Below are 18,679 nucleotides of genomic sequence, written 5' to 3'. Positions count from 1 at the left end.
GGAGAGTGGAGACATTACTTAAGAGTTAGATTAGAAGACTGGGAGCAAGACGAACACGAAGTGGAACATGCACCTATTTCCAAAGACAGATGTTGAGCCTGAGTTGAATTGATTTGCCTTGATGTCAATTAGATACAAGCACCACAGTTAACTCACTTGTTCAGTTAATAATTCAGCTCATGGGTCACATAATAAAGAAATCTAACTCTCTCCACATACACAGGATTTATTTAGGATTTATGAACTTTACCAGGAAAATGCTGTTGTTGTTTGATATGCACGCGCTGGTATTTTTAGATTAAATGCTGAAGTTTATATGCACTGTTGTTTGAAAGGAACGCAGCAAAAAGAAACTTCCAGCTTTTTGCATATATCCACGTTTTGCTGCTGTGATTAAATCCTCACACACGTTGAACCTGTAACCCCATCACCTTCATTTTTCCTTCACTCATACTTGCAGTGATACTTTGAAATCTTTAGTTTGACACAGAGATCTGATCTTAACGTCAGTCTGTTGTGTTTTTCCCTCTGCAAGGTTTCCCAATGTTGCTTGTGAGCTTCTGACCTCAGATGTTTCCATTATAAACGATAAGCTGGGTGGAGACGAGTCTCTCCTCGAGATGCTCTACCACTTCCTGGAACAGGACCCACCTCTCAATCCTCTACTAGCCAGCTTCTTCAGCAAAACCATCGGCAATCTCATTGCCAGGAAAACCGAACAGGTAACTAGTAAACAAGATATGAATTCCTCTCAGATTAAGCAAATCATTTAGGAACATTTCCACACACCAAAGTTTCAGAGAGTAATAGCAACTGGAGCAGGGCGTTTTGTGGGGTCTGCTGAGTTTCCTGGGACTCAATAGAAATGCTCGTCCCCACTTTGGAAAGTCAGTCTGTTCCTCCAAAGGTTCCTAGTCCCGGAGGAAGAGTCCAGTGAAAACATGCCTAGAGAGCATAAAAACCCTCAAATGTGAAAATCTAAGATTGACATTAGCTGTCTGTTAAAATCCACAGTCTTTCACATTGTGTCATTTTCCAGGTTATTACCTTTTTAAAGAAAAAAGAAGGCTTTATTGGTCTGGTGCTGAAACACATTGACGCCTCTGCCATGATGGACCTGCTGCTTCGCCTCATCAGTTGTGTGGAGCCTGCCCCTTTGAGACAGGATGTTCTGCATGTAAGCGACCGAAATGGCTCGTATGTCCTGTGAGTAAGCTCGAACCTGTCGCATGCTTTTAAGTGATCTGTTTCTTTTGAATCCTAGTGGTTAAACGAGGAAACGTTGGTTCAGAGACTCACAGAGCTCATCCATGCTGGCAAAGATGAGGAGGTGAGTGGGTGCAGCGCTCGCTGTGCTGGCCGAGTGTCGTCTCGATGTTTCCTAATCATTTTTATTGATGGGTTCCAATAATTTAATTGGATTATTTATTTTTCAGAGACAATCAAATGCGTCCCAAACGCTGTGTGACATCATCCGCCTTAGCCGAGATCAGGCCAGTCAGATGCAGGAGAACGTAGAAGCCGACCCACTATTGGCTGTGCTAGAATCGTAAGTCTGCGGAGCGCTTGTATGTTTGTAGTAACGTACAACTCTCTGTAGGAACTGTGGGGATAGCTTTCCCACATCACTCATGCCTGCTCTTCCTGCTCTGTCCACACCACACACCAGCGTCATTGTTGACTGTTGTTTGCTTAGTTCTTGACCTGAAATGGAGAGGCATTAAAAACCTCAGGTTGTAGCATGTGTACACACAGACCTGCTGGCAGAGCCTGTTTGACTGCAGCTTTGATTTTGTGTGGGTGTGTGTGAGGTTGACTTTGTGCCTTTTGAAAATGCTTCCTTTTGCATCAGAAGCTAAAACATTGTTGCTAGCTGGCCTGTTAATGGTGCATAAATGTGTTCCAGGCAGGAGAGCGTGGCGGGGCTTCTCAAGAACATGTTTGAGGGGGAGAGGAGCGAGGCCTCCATCGTTAATGGAACTCAAGTGCTACTTACCTTACTGGAGACCAGGAGGTCTGGGTGAGTCCCTCCAGTTCTTAATCATTCAGGATGTAAATTGTGCTAATTTTGGTGTCTTCCTGACTCTTAAGTGACATCATGTAGTAAATTTGTATTTTACTCGCCTCTCAGTCGAGACAGTAGAAAAAACCCGTCACAGTCACTGAGCTGATATGCTGATTGTCTCTGCTTGTGTCTGTCAGGTTGGAAGGGCTGATGGATCTGTATTCTCAGGGTTATGAAAGGTCTTACACTGTCAACAGCAGTATTTTAAATGCCATTGAGCCCCATTTAAAGGACTTCCAGCAGCTTCTTCAGGATCCCCCCAAGGTAAAGACTGCAGTGTAGTCGGAGTGTAAGCATGAGCATGGTGCAGCCTTTGAACACTGGAGTCACTCAGCTGCATGTTTGTAATGGTACTGCACTTTTCAGCGCTGGTCTCATTTTCCAGTATTGTACAGCTGACGCTGCTGTTAAATGTCATGTTATAGTTTTGACTTGATTTGGGGCAGGGATAGCTCAGTAGGTAGAGTGGTTGCCCCGTGATCGGAAGGTTGGGGGTTCGAATCTACCGAACGGCTACCCCCTGGTACGCCTGAGCGAGGTACCGTCCCTACACACTGCTCCCCGGTGCGCCTGCTTAGTGGCTGCCCACTGCTTCACTGAGTGAATGGGTCAAATGCAGAGAGTAATTTCCCCACGGGGATCAATAAAGTATACATCATTATTATTATTATTATTATTATTAAAAAACAATGTCCATATGCTACTTTCACTCTTTCCTCAGAAAAGTGCAATATTGACGACCTTTGGCCTTCTAGATCAGCCACTGGGGAATGCTCGCCTTCATGTGGCCCGGCTGGTGGCTGCCCTGCTCCAGACCAATGCACCCAATATCTGCCAGGAGCTCTGTAACCTGGCCACCATGGACCTGCTACTGGTAAGGCTAACCTTTCTAGAAGATGCCGTTTGTATATTGTACAGTGTTTTGGGAAATTGCATGGGATTTGTACGACGTTAGTCAAAAGGTTGGGAAGCACTCTTTACCCATCCGTGAAAGCAGGTTCAAATAACCCTGCCCTGCTGTACTGGTTCACGGTCACTGGTAAGGCTCCAATATTACCAGCACGTGTTAAAGGGCACAGAATCAGCTGTTCATGTTTTTTCTCAGTAACTTGCTAAAATGTTTAAAATGAAATGCACGTACTGGAAATCCTGTGTCTGCCTCCTGTAGGATCTGTTCTTCAAATACTCCTGGAATAACTTTTTGCACTTCCAAGTGGAGCTGTGTGTGGCCTCTATCCTGAACCATCCTTCCTCAGAGGAGCGGCCAGGCCTAGGCCTGCAGAACCACGAAGAGAGCGCTACAGCGTCCAGCCCTCAGGCGCAAGAGGAGGACGCGACAACGGATGGGACGAGCGACCCACAGACCTGCATCCACGGTGCGCTCGTGGCACATGTAAGTGGTTATGCACGTCCCGCCCTCATCACACGACATTGAAACATTTCCACAGAATCACAGCGCTCACATGTTGCTGTTTTAAACTCTTAGCTCTTCCAGAAGTGTCGACTGCTTCAAAGGATCCTTGATGCCTGGGAGGAGAACGATAGAATACAGTAAGTCTTCCTTCTGTAGGTTCCTGTGTTTTTTTTCTTACAATCAGTGCTTTGAGTTGAAGGTAATAACTGTGTCTGTGACTGTCAGGGCTGATGGTGGTACCAGGAGAGGCAACATGGGTCACCTGACTAGAATAGCCAACATGGTGGTCCAGAACCTGGAGAAAGGACCAGTACAGACCCAGATCTCTGACCTCATCAGAGGTATTTATACAGTTGTCCAGTGTGACTATTAAATCTTCCATTTTAACTGAAAATCACTGACCAGTGTTTGCTTTTGCAGAGCTGCCAGAAGACTGCAGAGGTCGCTGGGAGAGCTTTGTGGACGAGACCCTGAGAGAAACTAACAGGAGGAATACCGTAGAACTGGTGAGTCCCTCCCACCAAATACCTGGCAGGTACAGCACTGTGCAGAAGTCTGAGGCAGGTGAGAAAATGCTGTAAACAAGGGATGCTTTCAAAACTGGGAGTGTTAACCATTTATTCTCATCAGTCAACAAAATGCAGTGAGTGAACAAAAGAGAAATCTAAATCACATCAACGTTTGGTGTGAGTAGGGATGGGTATCGTTTAGGTTTTATCCGATACCAGTACCAAACTGGTGCTTAAACGGTGCTCGAACCAGTGCTTAAAGAACGGAAAACACAAACTTTGTCCTAAACCTCTCATGTTTAGCTGTTTTCCACTTTTTCTTTGGTCATTTTAGCCTTTGTGGCCAGGGTGAAGGGAGTATCTGCCATCAAACAAGAAGACAGCCGCATGTAGCTATGATGATGTTTGCTAGTTCACCTTACATGCATTAATGTAATAACGTGGTTAGCCTACTCAACGTAAATTACACACGAACAACATTAAGCTACTCACGCAGAGAAGAACGGCTGCTGCTGCATCATCATCCTCATCATTTCCGCTACACTGGCAGGGCTAGGGGCCAGGACTCTCCTCTTCGGGTTTTTGGGGGATGTTGCTCCGGGTCCGATAACAGGCACCACACCCGCAGTAGATGTGCTCGGTGTGAGGTCTCGCAGCAAGCTATCAAATACGGCGCATTTCTCGGCTTTAAAAAAAAAACGCTATGCGTCGCCAGGTGTTTCATCAGATTCGAGGTGTTACCTCCTTTGACAGCATCACAGTATCAGCTTAAAGCACTTGTTGCTGCTGAGTTTGCATCTTTTGCTGTGAAGAATTTGACCGGTCCTCCTTGGGCATTTTTAATCTGTAGCTCTGCTCTAAAAGAACTTACGTACCTGGCCCCGCCTACTACGCTCGCAAAGGTAAAATGATTGGCTGGAATCCAAAGTGTCTGACATCTCAGGAAAATAAAGCTACCGTTTATGTCAGAACCGATACCGGTGCCCATCGCTAGGTGTGAGCAGCCGTTGCCTTCTGCTACGTACACGTGCACACAGTTGTTGAAGGAACTCGGCTGGTAGCTCGTTCCAAACATCTCAGTGAACTAAGCACATCCTTCTGTCTCTTCATGTAATCTCAGACACACTCGATGTTGATCAGGGCTCTGTGGGGGCCGGACCATCACTTCAGTACTTGTTCTTCTTTATGCTGAGGATAGTTCTTCATCACTTTGGCTGTCTGGTCTGGTTGTCCTGCTGCAGAATACATTAGGGGCCAATAAACAGTCATTTATATTTCTGAAACTTTCTGTGTTTGCAGCATTTTTTCCACACCCGCCTAAAACTTTTGCACAGTGCTGTAAGTCTCATTTCCTCTTCTTCCTCTTCTTCCCCCACGTTAAGTCCAGCTCTGCGTCCTGCAGCAGCAGTTAATCAGGACAGGAGCGTGCAGCCCACAGCAGAGCAGACAACCTTTTCAGCAAATTTGGGCTTTGAGATGATTTATCGAATAAATAAAAAATATCAGCAGCAACAACTCCGAAGTGTCAATTCAATTCAATTTCAATTCAATTTTATTTATATAGCGCCAAATCACAACAAAAGTCGCCTCAAGGCGCTTCATAGATACAGAGAAAAACCCAACAATCATATGACCCCCTATGAGCAAGCACTTTGGCGACAGTGGGAAGGAAAAACTCCCTTTTAACAGGAAGAAACCTCCGGCAGAACCAGGCTCAGGGAGGGGCGGCCATCTGCTGCGACCGGTTGGGGTGAGAGAAGGAAGACAGGATAAAGACATGCTGTGGAAGAGAGACAGAGGTTAATAACAGATATGATTCAATGCAGAGAGGTCTATTAATACATAGTGAGTGAGAAAGGTGACTGGAAAGGAAAAACTCAATGCATCATGGGAATCCCCCGGCAGCCTACATCTATTGCAGCATAACAAAGGGAGGATTCAGGGTCACCTGGTCCAGCCCTAACTATATGCTTTAGCAAAAAGGAAAGTTTTAAGCCTAATCTTGAAAGTAGAGATAGTGTCTGTCTCCTGAATCCAAACTGGAAGCTGGTTCCACAGAAGAGGGGCCTGAAAACTGAAGGCTCTCCCTCCCATTCTACTTTTAAATACTCTAGGAACAACAAGTAGGCCTGCAGAGCGAGAGCGAAGTGCTCTAATAGGGTGATATGGTACTACAAGGTCATTAAGATAAGATGGGGCCTGATTATTTAAGACCTTGTATGTGAGGAGCAGGATTTTGAATTCAATTCTGGATTTAACAGGAAGCCAATGAAGGGAAGCCAAAACAGGAGAAATCTGCTCTCTCTTTCTAGTCCCTGTCAGGACTCTTGCTGCAGCATTTTGGATCAGCTGAAGGCTTTTCAGGGAGTTTTTTGGACATCCCGATAATAATGAATTACAGTCGTCCAGCCTGGAAGTAATAAATGCATGAACTAGTTTTTCAGCGTCACTCTGAGACAGGATATTTCTCATTTTAGAGATGTTGCGCAAATGGAAGAAAGCAGTCTTACATATTTGTTTAATATGTGCGTTGAAGGACATGTCCTGGTCAAAAATGACTCCAAGGTTCCTCACCGCGTTACTGGAGGCCAAGGTAATGCCATCCAGAGTAAGAATCTGATTAGATACCATATTTCTAAGATTTTCAGGGCCGAGTACAATAACCTCAGTTTTATCTGAATTAAGAAGCAGAAAGTTAGCGGCCATCCAGGTCTTTATGTCTTTAAGACATTCCTGCAGTTTAACTCATTGGTGTGTGTTATCTGGCTTCATGGACAGATAGAGCTGGGTGTCATCTGCATAGCAGTGAAAATGTATGCTATGTCTTCTAATGATACTGCCTAAGGGAAGCATGTATAATGTAAACAGAATTGGTCCTAGCACTGAACCCTGTGGAACTCCATAATTAACCTCAGTGTGTGAAGAGGACTCTCCATTTACATGCACAAACTGGAGTCTATTAGATAGATATGATACAAACCACTGCAGCGCAGTACTTGTAATACCTACAGCATGTTCTAATCGCTCTAATAGGATATTATGATCAACAGTATCGAACGCTGCACTGAGGTCTAGCAGGACAAGCACAGAGATGAGTCCACTGTCAGAGGCCATAAGAAGATCATTTGTAACCTTCACTAAAGCTGTTTCTGTGCTGTGATGAGCTCTGAAACCTGACTGAAACTCTTCAAATAAGCCATTCCTCTGCACATGATCAGTTAGCTGTTTGACAACTACTCTTTCAAGGATGTTTGATATGAAAGGAAGGTTGGAGATTGGCCTATAATTAGCTAAGACTGCTGGGTCTAGAGATGCTTTTTGAGTAAAGGTTTAACTACAGCCAGCTTGAAGGCCTGTGGTACATAGCCGATCATTAGAGATAGGTTGATCATATTTAAGATCGAAGAATTAATTAATGGCAGGACTTCTTTGAGCAGTTTTGTAGGAATGGGGTCTAAAAGACACGTAGATGGTTTGGAGGAAGTAATTATTGAAGTTAACTCAGAAAGATCAATTGGAGAAAAAGAGTCTAACTTAATATCAATGGTACTAAGAGTAGCTGTAGATAATATTACATCTGTGGGATGATTACTGGTAATTTTTTCTCTAATGATAAAAATTTTATTTGTGAAGAAGTTCATGAAGTCATTACTAGTTAACGTTAAAGGGATGGTTGGCTCAAAAGAGCTCTGACTTTTTGTCAGCCTGGCTACAGAGCTGAAGAGAAACCTAGGGTTGTTCTTATTTTCTTCAATCAGTGATGAATAGTAAGATGTTCTGGCTTTGCGGAGGGCTTTCTTATAAAGCAGCAAACTATTTCTCCAGGCTAAATGATGATCCTCTAGATTTGTGACACGCCATTTCCTCTCCAGATTACGAGTCATCTGCTTTAGGGTACGTGTTTGAGAATTATACCACGGAGTCAGGTACTTCTGATTTGAGGCCTTAGTTTTCACAGGAGCTACAGTATCCAGAGTCGTACGTAGTGAGGAGGTGAAATTATTAACAAGATAATCGACCTCTGTTGGGGTAGCGTTCAGATAGCTGCTTTGCTCTGTGTTGGTACAGGGCATTGGAGATGATAACAGTGGGTGGATTATATTCTTAAACTTAGTTACAGTGCTTTCAGAAAGACATCTACTTTGATAAAGTCTACTCTTCACCGCTGTGTAATCAATTATTGTAAAAGTAAATGTTATCAGGAAATGATCAGACAGCAGAGGGTTTTCAGGAAACACTGTTAAATGTTCAGGTTCGATGCCATATGTTAAAACAAGATCTAGAGTGTGATTAAAGTGGTGGGTGGGTTCTTTTACATTTTGAGAGAAACCAATTGAGTCTAATAACAGATTAAATGCCATGTTGAGGCTGTCATTTTTAGCATGTACATGGATGTTAAAATCACCCACAATAATTATTTTATCTGAGCTCAGAACTAAATCAGATAAAAAGTCTGAGAAATCAGACAGAAACTCTGTGTAAGGCCCAGGTGGACGATAGATGATAACAAGTAAGACTGGTTTCTGAGTTTTACAGCTGGGGTGGACAATGTTAAGCATCAGGCTTTCAAATGAATTAAAAGTCTTTCTTGGTCTTTCATTAATTAATAGGCTGGTGTGAAAAATTGCTGCCACACCGCCCCCTCGGCCTGTGCTTCGAGATTTCTGGTAGTTAGAATGACTCGGGGGTGTTGATTCATTTAAACTAACATAATCATCCTGCTGCAACCAGGTTTCTGTAAGGCAGAGTAAATCAATTTGTTGATCAATTATTAAGTCATGTACTAACAGAGACTTGGAGGAGAGAGACCTAATATTTAATAATCCACATTTCACTGTTTTACTCTTTGGTTCAGATGTGGATACTGTATTGTTCTTTCTTTGTGATTGTTTATGTTTAAGTTGTTTGTTGCTGGTTTTTAGTTTGTTTTTTGTCTTTTTGGAAGCTGACACAGTCTCTATGGAGATGGGTTTTTGGGGGGGTAGCAGGAGGAGAGAAGCTGCAGAGAAGCGTGTAAGACTGCAACTCTGCTTCCTGGTCCCAACTCTGGATAGTCATATTTTGGGGGGTTTAATAAATTTGTCCATATTTCTAGAAATGAGAGCTGCTCCATCCAAAGTGGGATGGATGCCGTCTCTCCTAACAAGACCAGGTTTCCTCCAGAAGGTTTGCCAATTATCTATGAAGCCCACATCGTTTCTGGGACACCACTCAGACAGCCAGCAATTTAAGGAGAACATGCGGCTAAACATGTCACTCCTGGTCTGATTGGGGAGGGGGCCAGAGAAAACTACAGAGTCCGACATTGTTTTGGCAAAGTTGCACACCGATTCAATATTGATTTTAGTGACCTCCGATTGGCGTAACCGGGTGTCATTACTGCCGACGTGAATTATGATTTTACTGAATTTACGTTTACCCTTAGCCAGCAGTTTTAAATTTCCTTCAATGTCGCCTGCTCTGGCCCCTGGAAGACAATTGACTATGGTTGCCGGTGTCTCTAGCTTCACATGTCTGAGAACAGAATCGCCAATTACCAGAGTTTGACCCCCGGCGGGTGTGTCGCCGAGTGGGGAAAAACGGTTAGACACATGAACGGGTTGGTGGTGTACCTGGGGCTTCTGTTTAGGACTATGCTTCCTCCTCACCGTGACCCAGCCGCCCTGATTCCCCAGCTGCTTGGGGTCTGCCGGGGAACAGCTAGCGGGGCCTACGCTATTTTCGGCTGCACCAGCTACAGGGGCCTGGCTAGCTGCGGGTGAATGAAGGGTGCGAAGCCGAGTCTCCAATTCAGTAATCCTGGCCTCCAGAGCTGCAAATATGCTACATTTGTTACAGATATCATTACTGCTAAAGGAGGCCGAGGAGTAACTAAACATCTGACACAATGAGCAAGAAAGTGCAGGAGGGACAGGTGAAGTAGCCATGGTGCTAATGAGTCGGCTACGAGCTAAGCTAGGCTAGCGAGACAGTACAGAGACAGTGAGTGAATACTTTGGCTATAAATTAGGTAGTGAGTACACAGAAAGTGTGCTTCGGAGGAAGCACGTGAAGATTATACTATGAAAGAAGAATGTATTTAAAAGTTGTTAATTAAATCGCTAAGCAAATAAGCTACTCAGAAACACCACTGTGTTTGAGCAGGAACAGGAAGTGATACTCTACCACAGAGCGAGCCAAAGTGTCTTGACCTACATGACCTATGTACATTCAATACACTGACACACCTCATAGCGCTGTTACACTGAGCTTGTTCTGCACTCTGTCCTGCAGGTAAGCACTCACAATATGCACTCGTCCAGTGAGGACGATGACATGGAGAGCCCCTTCCCCAACGACCTGTCGCTCCAACAGGTATCGCAGCCGCGCTCAGAAGCAAATCTTAACACGCTGCCGCACCACTCACGATGACACCAGGAACAAAAGTATGAGCTCACCAGTTGTGCTTGAACTTCACAGGCTTTCTCAGACTATCAGATCCAACAGATGACTGCCAGCTTTGTGGATCAGTTTGGCTTCAACGACGAGGAGTTTAGCGAACATGATGAAAATATCAAGTAAGTCTTCTAAGGAAAGGAGTTCAGAGTTTTCATCCTGATCTGTAGTTCCCAGGGATTCTTTTGGCATCATGTGTGTAGTGCAACAGCGGCCAGCATGTTTGACTGCTGGCTTACAGCGACATAGGATAGCTTTGGTGTCTTTGTTCAGATAGTTTGGCCCTCCAGGTGTCACAGGAGGAGGCGGCTCGAGCTGTCGCAGAGTTTATCGAAATGTCCCAAACATGTAATGTGTGTGTTGTTGCTTCTGTGTGTGTTCTCCCTCCTCAGCGCTACGTTTGACAGAATCGCCGAAATAAACTTCAATCTAGATGCTGATGATAACAGTGTAAGTGTGTGTGATTCTTTAAAACTCGTCCAGTGATGGGCGTGAGCTGCGTGTTTCTGCTGTGCAGTGAAAGGACCGCATCACTGCTAATTAGTCACAACACGCTCCTTCATAAATATGTCCACGATGTTACGATGTTTAACCCACTGAAAGCTCTCCTTTCATTGTTCACAGGCCAACGCAGCTGCATTTGAAGCCTGCTGCAAAGAGAGGATACGCCAGTTTGATGATGCTGAAGAGGAGGAGGATATCTGGGACGATAAGGAGATCAACTATGCAACTCAAGCTAAATCCAGAACAAGGTCAAGCTGATGCCGTGTTTCATCCTCACTGCACTTTGTTGCATGCCGTGGATTTGTTTCATTAAACCTTTAACTTAATGAGCTTCTCCCTTTCTTCCAGGTTCGGGGTCTCTCAAACCTCAGAGGGAAGCTCCAGGAGCAGCATGGAAAACGGAGGTCGGGAGCGGGACCGTGCATCTGAATCGGATGAGGACGAAGACTCTGAGCAGAACACGTCAGATTCGGGTAGATGGGAATGCAGCCAAATGTCGCACTGACCTGTGAACAGCCTCTCAGGTCTTAAAAGTGTTTGGTGTCATCTCCAGGTCCTGGCTGGACAGCAAATTTCAGGGATTCTGGAGAGAACGCAGCATCCCAAACCTCCCCCGGGTGGGAGAGCTCAGCAGGGAGCGCGACCGAGACACAGCAGACTGGCTGGGCTAACTTCACTGAGTTCCAGCCTTTCTCTGGGTGAGCAGTCACACAGACCGCACTGGTGACGGTTTTCATAGGAACGCAATGCTCAATGCTCTCTTCCTGGTTTCCCACAGTACAAAGACAGATCCCAGGTGCAGCTCTCCTGTGGAAACGGGCAGCAGTGATGTCGATAAACAAGCCAAACAAAACCACGAGAAGAGCGGTGAGTTGCACGTCACCGCTCCGGCCGGCAGATCCTCTCCTAAACTCATGTCCAACTCAGGAACACCGGTTCTTAATTGGAGCAATAAATGAAGAAAAGTGTAATAACAGTATTTTTCTGCACGTGTCTGTCAGCAGATGTTAGTACCTCCCCTGGTCCAGCAGGAGAAGGGAGAAAGGCTCCACTCGTGGCCTCAGACAGCAGCTCCTCCGGAGGCTCTGACAGCGAGGAGGATGACAAAAATGCTGGTGCTCCTCCCACCTTAGAAACAGCCAGTGCCCCGGGCAACAAGACGGCGGACCTCAAAAGGTGTGCGTCGTCACGTCTTTCAGAATGTGTCATATCAGTGAAAGCAGTTGGGCGTTTAAAGCTCAGTGAAACGTATCCGGCGAGTAAAGCATGAGCGCCGAAAAACAAACGTCACTTTGGGGTAACGTCCTGAGACTGTCCACGCTGCACACACACAACCTCTGTGTGTGTGCAAACATCTATATTTGAAACATAATTACCACATTGATGTAATTATAGAGCGCGCTGGAATTTGAAATTGCTGCATGCATTCAGTTGAGCTTCGCCTTTCTAAGTACAGTTCACCCCGGAGCTAAAGTTTGTCATGTTAACACGGAGCCAGCTGAGCTCCACACAGATCATGAGCATTTTGTATGCCACTAGTGGATCTGACCACTCAGCCTTCATTTCCACATGCTCCAAACTAAATGGACAGCTGGCCGTCTTCACGTTCAAAAATGATGCATTCTGCATGAGTGTCCATGAGCGTAGCTGTTCTGAGCTTGTTTCCCTCTGCTGGTCTCCCAGGTTGGTTTTACAACTAAAAGCATAATAAATGTTACATTTATACGTGTGTGTGTGTGTTCTGCAGTGAGGAGTGTCCGGTGTCTCTGGAGAAGCTCTCCCTGTCAGATCCTCCTACAGCTTCAGAGCAGCAGCCTGCTGAGGATCTACCTGTAAACACGCAGACTGACAGGAAGTAAGTAGCCAGGAAGTAAAGCACCTCGAGGTGCTTTATGTTGTAAGGTAGACCCTACAATAATGCATGCAGACAACAATCATATGACCCCCTGTGAGCAGCACTTTGGTGACAGTGGGAAGGAAAAACTCCCTTTTAACAGGAAGAAACCTCCAGCAGAACCAGGCTCAGGGAGGGGCGGGGCCATCTGCTGTGATTGGTTGGGGTGAGAGAAGGAAGACAGGATAAAGACATGCTGTTGAAGAGAGACAGATTAATAAGCATGTCAGCTCAGCTGGAGAGACATGAGTATTTCCATCCTTCCTGCTGCCTCGAGCATCAGCCTCTCGTCACACTTCCTTCTGCACAGTGTTAGCAGATGTAGTTTGGTAGAAAGATGAAACGGCTCCTAGTGCATTTCTTTGCATGTAAAACTGCACAATTATCCTGCATTTGCAGTGCAATGCATCATGGGTTTGCTAAGAAAATGTGACGCTGCACAACAGTAGTCACGAAGTAAAGCAGGTCAGTAAATATGGTCCACCCATCCATCTTCATCCGCTTTATCCGGGGCCGGGTCGCGGGGGCAGCAGCCTAAGCAAAGAGGCCCAGACCTCCCTCTCCCCAGCCACCTCCTCCAGCTTATCCGGGGGAATACCAAGGCGTTCCCAGGCCAGCCGAGAGATATAATCTCTCCAGCGTGTCCTGGGTCTGCCCCGGGGCCTCCTCCCGGTGGGACATGCCTGGAACACCTCACCCAGGAGGCGCCCAGGGGGCATCCTTGTCAGATGCCCGAACCACCTCAGCTGGCTCCTTTCAATGTGGAGCAGCAGCTGCTCTACTTCTCACCCTATCTCTAAGGGAGAGGCCAGCCACCCTTTGGAGGAAGCTCATTTCTGCCGCTTGTATCCGCGATCTCGTTCTTTCGGTCACTACCCACAGCTCGTGGCCATAGGTGAGGGTAGGGACGTAGATCGACCGGTAAATTGAGAGCTTCGCTTTTACACTCAGCTCCCTCTTCACCACGACGGACCGGTGCAGCGTCCGCATTACTGCAGCTGCAGCCCCAATCCGTCTGTCGATCTCCGGCCCCCTTCTCCCATCACTCGCGAACAAGACCCCGAGATACTCGAACTCCTCCACTTGGGGTAGGAACTCATCCCCGACCCGGAGTGGGCACTCCACCCTTTTCCGGCTGAGAACCATGGCCTCAGATTTGGAGGTGCTGATCCTCATTCCCGCTGCTTCACACTCGCCTGCGAACCGTTCCAGTGCGAGCTGGAGGCCCTCACCCGATGAAGCCAACAGAACCACATCATCTGCAAAAAGCAGAGATGAGATTCTGAGGCCACCAAAAGCCCTCCACCACTTGGCTGCGCCTAGAAATCCTGTCCATAAAAATTATGAACAGAACCGGAGACAAAGGGCAGCCCTGGCGGAGCCCATCACCCACCGGGAACGAGTCCGACTTATTGCCGGCAATGTGAACCAAGCTCTTGCAACGGTTGTATAGGGATCGAATGGCCCGTAGCAATGGGCCAGACACCCCATATTCCCGCAACACCTCCCACAGGACACCCCGAGCGACACGGTCGAATGCCTTCTCCGAGTCCACAAAACACATGTAGACTGGTTGGGCAAACTCCCATGCACCCTCAAGTATCCTGGAGAGGATAAAGAGCTGGTCCAGTGTTCCGCGACCAGGACGAAAACCACATTGTTCCTCCTGTATCCGAGGTTCGACTAACGGACGAACTCTCCTTTCCAGCACCCTGGCATAGACTTTCCCAGGGAGGCTGAGGAGTGTGATCCCCCTGTAGTTGGAACACACCCTCCGGTCCCCTTTCTTAAAGATGGGGACCACCACCCCGGTCTGCCAGGCCACAGGTACTGCCCCTGATCTCCACGCAACATTTCAGAGGCGTGTCAACCAGGACAGCCCTACAACGTCCAGAGCCTTCAGGAACTCGGGGCGGACCTCATCAACACCAGGGGCTCTGCCACCAAGGAGTTGTTTAACTGCCTCAGTGACCTCGCCCCCGGAAATTGGCGGGTCATTCCCCTCATCCCCAGACTCTGCTTCCTCCTCGGAAGACGTGTCAGTGGGATTAAGGAGGTCCTCGAAGTATTCCTTCCACCGCCCGACAATTTTCTCAGTCGACGTCAGCAGCGCTCCGCCAGCACTATACACAGTGCAGGTAGAGCACCGCTTTCTCCTCCTGAGACGTCTGACGGTTTGCTAGAATCTCTTCGAGGCAGTCCGAAAGTCTTTTTCCATGGCCTCTCCGAACTCCTCCCACACCCGAGTTTTTGCTTCAGCCACTGCCCGAGCCGCATTCCGCTTGGCCTGTCGATACCTGTCGGCTGCCTCCGAAGTCCCACAGGCTAACCAAGCCCGATAGGACTCCTTCTTCAGCCTGGTGGCTCCCTTCACCTCTGGTGTCCACCATTTGGTTCGGGGATTACCACCACGGCAGGCACCAACCACCTTGCGGCCGCAGCTCAATGCAGCAGCTTCGGCAATGGAGACGCTGAACATGGTCCATTCGGACTCAATGTCCCCAGTCTCCCTCGGAATGCTGTTGAAGCTCTGCCGGAGGTGTGCGTTGAAGATCTCGCGGACTGGGGCCTCTGCTAGACGTTCCCAGCACACCCTCACTACGCGTTTAGGTGCACCAGGTCTGTCCAGCGTCCTCCCCCGCCACCTGATCCAACTCACCACCAGGTGGTGATCAGTTGACAGCTCAGCCCCTCTCTTTACCCGAGTGTCCAGAACATATGGTCGCAGGTCTGCTGATACGATTACAAAATCGATCATCGACCTACGGCCTAGAGCGTCCTGGTGCCACGTGCACTTATGGACACTCTTATGTTCGAACAGGGTGTTCGTTATGGCCAAACTGTGATTAGCACAGAAGTCCAATAACAAAGCACCGCTCGGGTTCAGATCAGGGAGGCCGTTCCTCCCAATCACGCCCCTCCAGGTCTCGCTGTCATTACCCACGTGAGCATTGAAGTCTCCCAGCAGGACAACAGAGTCTCCAGGTGGAGCACCCCCCACCCCCCCCCCCAGGGACTCTAAGAAGGCTGGGTACTCTGAACTGCCACTCGGCGCATAAGCGCAGATGACAGTCAGGACCCGTTCCCCGACCCTAAGGCGCAGGGAACAAACCCTCTCGTCCACCGGGAAAAACCCCAACGTACCGGCAGCAAGCCGAGGGGATATTAGAATACCCACCCCAGCCCGCCGCCTCTCACCAGGGGCAACTCCAGACTGAGACAGGTTCCAGAGCCCAAGCCATGTGTAGAGGTGAGCCCGACTATATCTAGCCGGTACCTCTCAACCTCACGCACTAACTCAGGCTCCTTCCCCACCAGAGAGGTGACATTCCATGTCCCTATTGCCAGTCTTGGTCAGTCCGCCAGGGCCTCCGCTCCTGGCCGCCACCCGGCACACAATGCACCCGACCCCTATGGCGCCTCCTGCGGGTGGTGGGCCTGCGGGAGGATGGACCCATGTCTCCTCTTCGGGCTGTGCCCGGCCGGGCCCCATGGACTAAGGCCTGGCCACCAGACGCTCGCCCTCGGGCACCCTCCCCGGGCCTGGCTCCAGGGCGGAGCCCCGGTAACCCTATCCCGGGCAGGGTAAACTGTTCCCTCGATGTCCTTTTCATAAGGGTCTTATGAATCGCTCTTTGTCTGGTCCCTCACCCAGGGCCAATTTGCCATGGGAGACCCTACCAGGGGGCAAAAGCCCCCAGACAACATAGCCCCTGGGATCCCTGTGACACACAAACCCCTCCACCACGATAAGGTAGCGATTCAAGGAGGGGTAGAAAGATGAAACGGCTCCTAGTGCATTTCTTTGCATGTAATGCAAAGAAATGCAGTAAATATGGTGCTATATGCAATAGTAAATAATGCTTTAGCACACAGCATGATTGTATATGTGAAAGCCAAGTCGCTCATACACGCTCACAGACAAGCTGACGCTGTTCAGCAGTGGGCTGCACACTTTGAATCATGTAGACTCCAGCGGGGGGGGGAGGAGTCTGCTGAGTGCCTGCAGAGGCCACTGCTGCTGCTTGTAACATGTTGTTGTCTAAAGCAGACACATAGCCTTCATAGAATCATGAAATCAGTTAACTCGGGTTACACTTTCTGATTTAAAAACACATCTTTGTTAAGTACGTTTAGTTGTTAAAGTATGTTTGTATACCAGGAGAATATTTAGTTGCTGCATTCACACTAAATGTAAAGCACTGCATTCATGTTAGTGGAGGTGAATGTGTCAAAGTTTGTGCATTTGGGGGAATAATGGGAGATGCCACTCTCAGAAGTGGAGCTCGGGGTTATCGGTTCAGCTTTGTGGTTGAAATGGGAAACGAGGAAATGCTACTCACACAATGAGGCAAAACTTTGTACTTGGAGCAGCAGCAGCCTGTTCCATACGGAGGCAGCAGACAGACTGCAGTCTAACAGCATGTAGTGCTGGACGTGCATCGTGTCTCCTGCACGCAGCTGACTGTTTCCTTTGTCGTCCCAACAGAGAGGAAACGCCACCGCCCCAGGAAGTGTCGGTCAACGGGCCCGTGTGAGCGCGATGGGCGCCGCAGCCCCTGAGAGACGCAGACTGTCAGCCTCCTCCAGAGTGACTCCCCTAAATAACCTCACTGCAACTACGGTGTTTTTACTGAATCACTCTGCCATGTTATTGGACCTGGACACTGCCAATCGACACCAATAACGAGGCGGCAGGACATGTAAAAAAACAACCCCCCCACACAAAAAAAGAAAAAGCGAGACGGAGCAGAGTGCAGAGGAATCTTCTTCAAAGCCTTTTCCTGATGTTGCACATGATCCCGTGCAGTTTTAATGTAGCAGCGATCTTTGAAACGACAGAGTCCGAGGGGTAACATCGTCACCGCTATTTTTTTATGTCCTCAAACATTACTCTCCCGCTTCCCACCCTTTGGGATTTTACATGGGCACCCCGAATGGATAGCACAGGCCAACTTTAAATGATGCCTCAACAATAAATACGTTGTTTTTCCTTCAAGCTTAAGAAAAAGCACTTATGCAGCCATTTACTGTACATTATAGCACAATGATGTAAGTGTTGTACCTTCATCTCTGCTGGTTGTCTCCTCTGTCCTCACATCAAGGTTTTATCCAGTGTTTGGGTTTTTTTGGTTTTGGTCGCTGTTGATGAAACATCCTCACCATCGTACGTCACCAGGTTTCTGAATGTTTTGAAGTGCTTCAGGACGCTCTGTTGAAGAGGAGGAGAAGCGGGTCAATGAACAGAGCTCTAATAGTATTACTGTCTTTTGCTCATGTGCAATAATGTCAATTAGCCATTTTATTTAAAAAGAAAAAATCTGGCATCAGAGACTCATTGGGTAGTTTCAGATTTGGATATGATCTCAATTTTCTCTTCTTTTACTTTAGTGCATGTATAACCGGTTCTCTGTTGACCTAGCTAGTGAGCTAAGACCTTCTGATTGTATTGACCTTTACGTTCTTGCTATCCCCCTTAAATCAACCAAACTTTATCTACCTATATACAAATATTATCTACATTTATAAGTAATTTTACAAGCAACCTTGAGATTACTATTTTTGTCTGTTCCTTTTCTCTCTTTCCACCAAGCACTTACTCACAGGGGGAGAGTGACATTTGGTAAGAGTGACGCTGTATGCCCCCCACCCCCCTATTATTATTATTATTATTAATTTTTTTTTAAGGTTAATTTTATTTTGTTTCTGAGCAGCAGAATTGGAGGGAGAGCAGGTGTGAGTTCTGCAGAGCTACAGGCCTCTTTGGTGTACTTAAATCATTTGACAGCGATCAGGTTCTATGATTATTGTTAAAAAATTCAAATTAAAAGTGTCTGGCTGACCACATTAATACCAAA

At 47.4% G+C, this 18,679-nt stretch overlaps 1 protein-coding gene across 4 annotated transcripts in view; it reads left to right on the top strand.

The window, feature by feature from the left end:
* Positions 1 to 18,679, top strand: part of ppp6r2a (protein phosphatase 6, regulatory subunit 2a) — a 26,317-nt gene extending 7,638 nt beyond the window's left edge. For 3 of the 4 annotated variants that reach the window (XM_026146203.2, XM_026146204.2, XM_026146202.2), the window contains 21 exons: positions 536 to 722; positions 1,040 to 1,177; positions 1,265 to 1,330; positions 1,437 to 1,549; positions 1,907 to 2,020; positions 2,203 to 2,329; positions 2,787 to 2,939; positions 3,234 to 3,458; positions 3,552 to 3,616; positions 3,705 to 3,820; positions 3,900 to 3,985; positions 10,262 to 10,342; positions 10,448 to 10,545; positions 10,816 to 10,873; positions 11,048 to 11,175; positions 11,276 to 11,400; positions 11,481 to 11,625; positions 11,706 to 11,794; positions 11,929 to 12,103; positions 12,675 to 12,782; positions 17,311 to 18,679. In XM_026146203.2, coding sequence (XP_026001988.1) covers positions 536 to 722; positions 1,040 to 1,177; positions 1,265 to 1,330; positions 1,437 to 1,549; positions 1,907 to 2,020; positions 2,203 to 2,329; positions 2,787 to 2,939; positions 3,234 to 3,458; positions 3,552 to 3,616; positions 3,705 to 3,820; positions 3,900 to 3,985; positions 10,262 to 10,342; positions 10,448 to 10,545; positions 10,816 to 10,873; positions 11,048 to 11,175; positions 11,276 to 11,400; positions 11,481 to 11,625; positions 11,706 to 11,794; positions 11,929 to 12,103; positions 12,675 to 12,782; positions 17,311 to 17,359 — 2,446 coding nt within the window. In that variant the 3' untranslated portion in view covers positions 17,360 to 18,679. The remainder of the gene's footprint in view (positions 1 to 535; positions 723 to 1,039; positions 1,178 to 1,264; positions 1,331 to 1,436; positions 1,550 to 1,906; positions 2,021 to 2,202; positions 2,330 to 2,786; positions 2,940 to 3,233; positions 3,459 to 3,551; positions 3,617 to 3,704; positions 3,821 to 3,899; positions 3,986 to 10,261; positions 10,343 to 10,447; positions 10,546 to 10,815; positions 10,874 to 11,047; positions 11,176 to 11,275; positions 11,401 to 11,480; positions 11,626 to 11,705; positions 11,795 to 11,928; positions 12,104 to 12,674; positions 12,783 to 17,310) is intronic. The other variant, XM_026146205.2, reaches the window with a different exon arrangement.

Source organism: Astatotilapia calliptera, chromosome 17, assembly GCF_964374335.1.
Source record: "Astatotilapia calliptera chromosome 17, fAstCal68.1, whole genome shotgun sequence".
Classification (NCBI taxonomy): domain Eukaryota; kingdom Metazoa; phylum Chordata; class Actinopteri; order Cichliformes; family Cichlidae; genus Astatotilapia; species Astatotilapia calliptera.
This window is presented reverse-complemented; position numbering and strand designations above follow the sequence as displayed.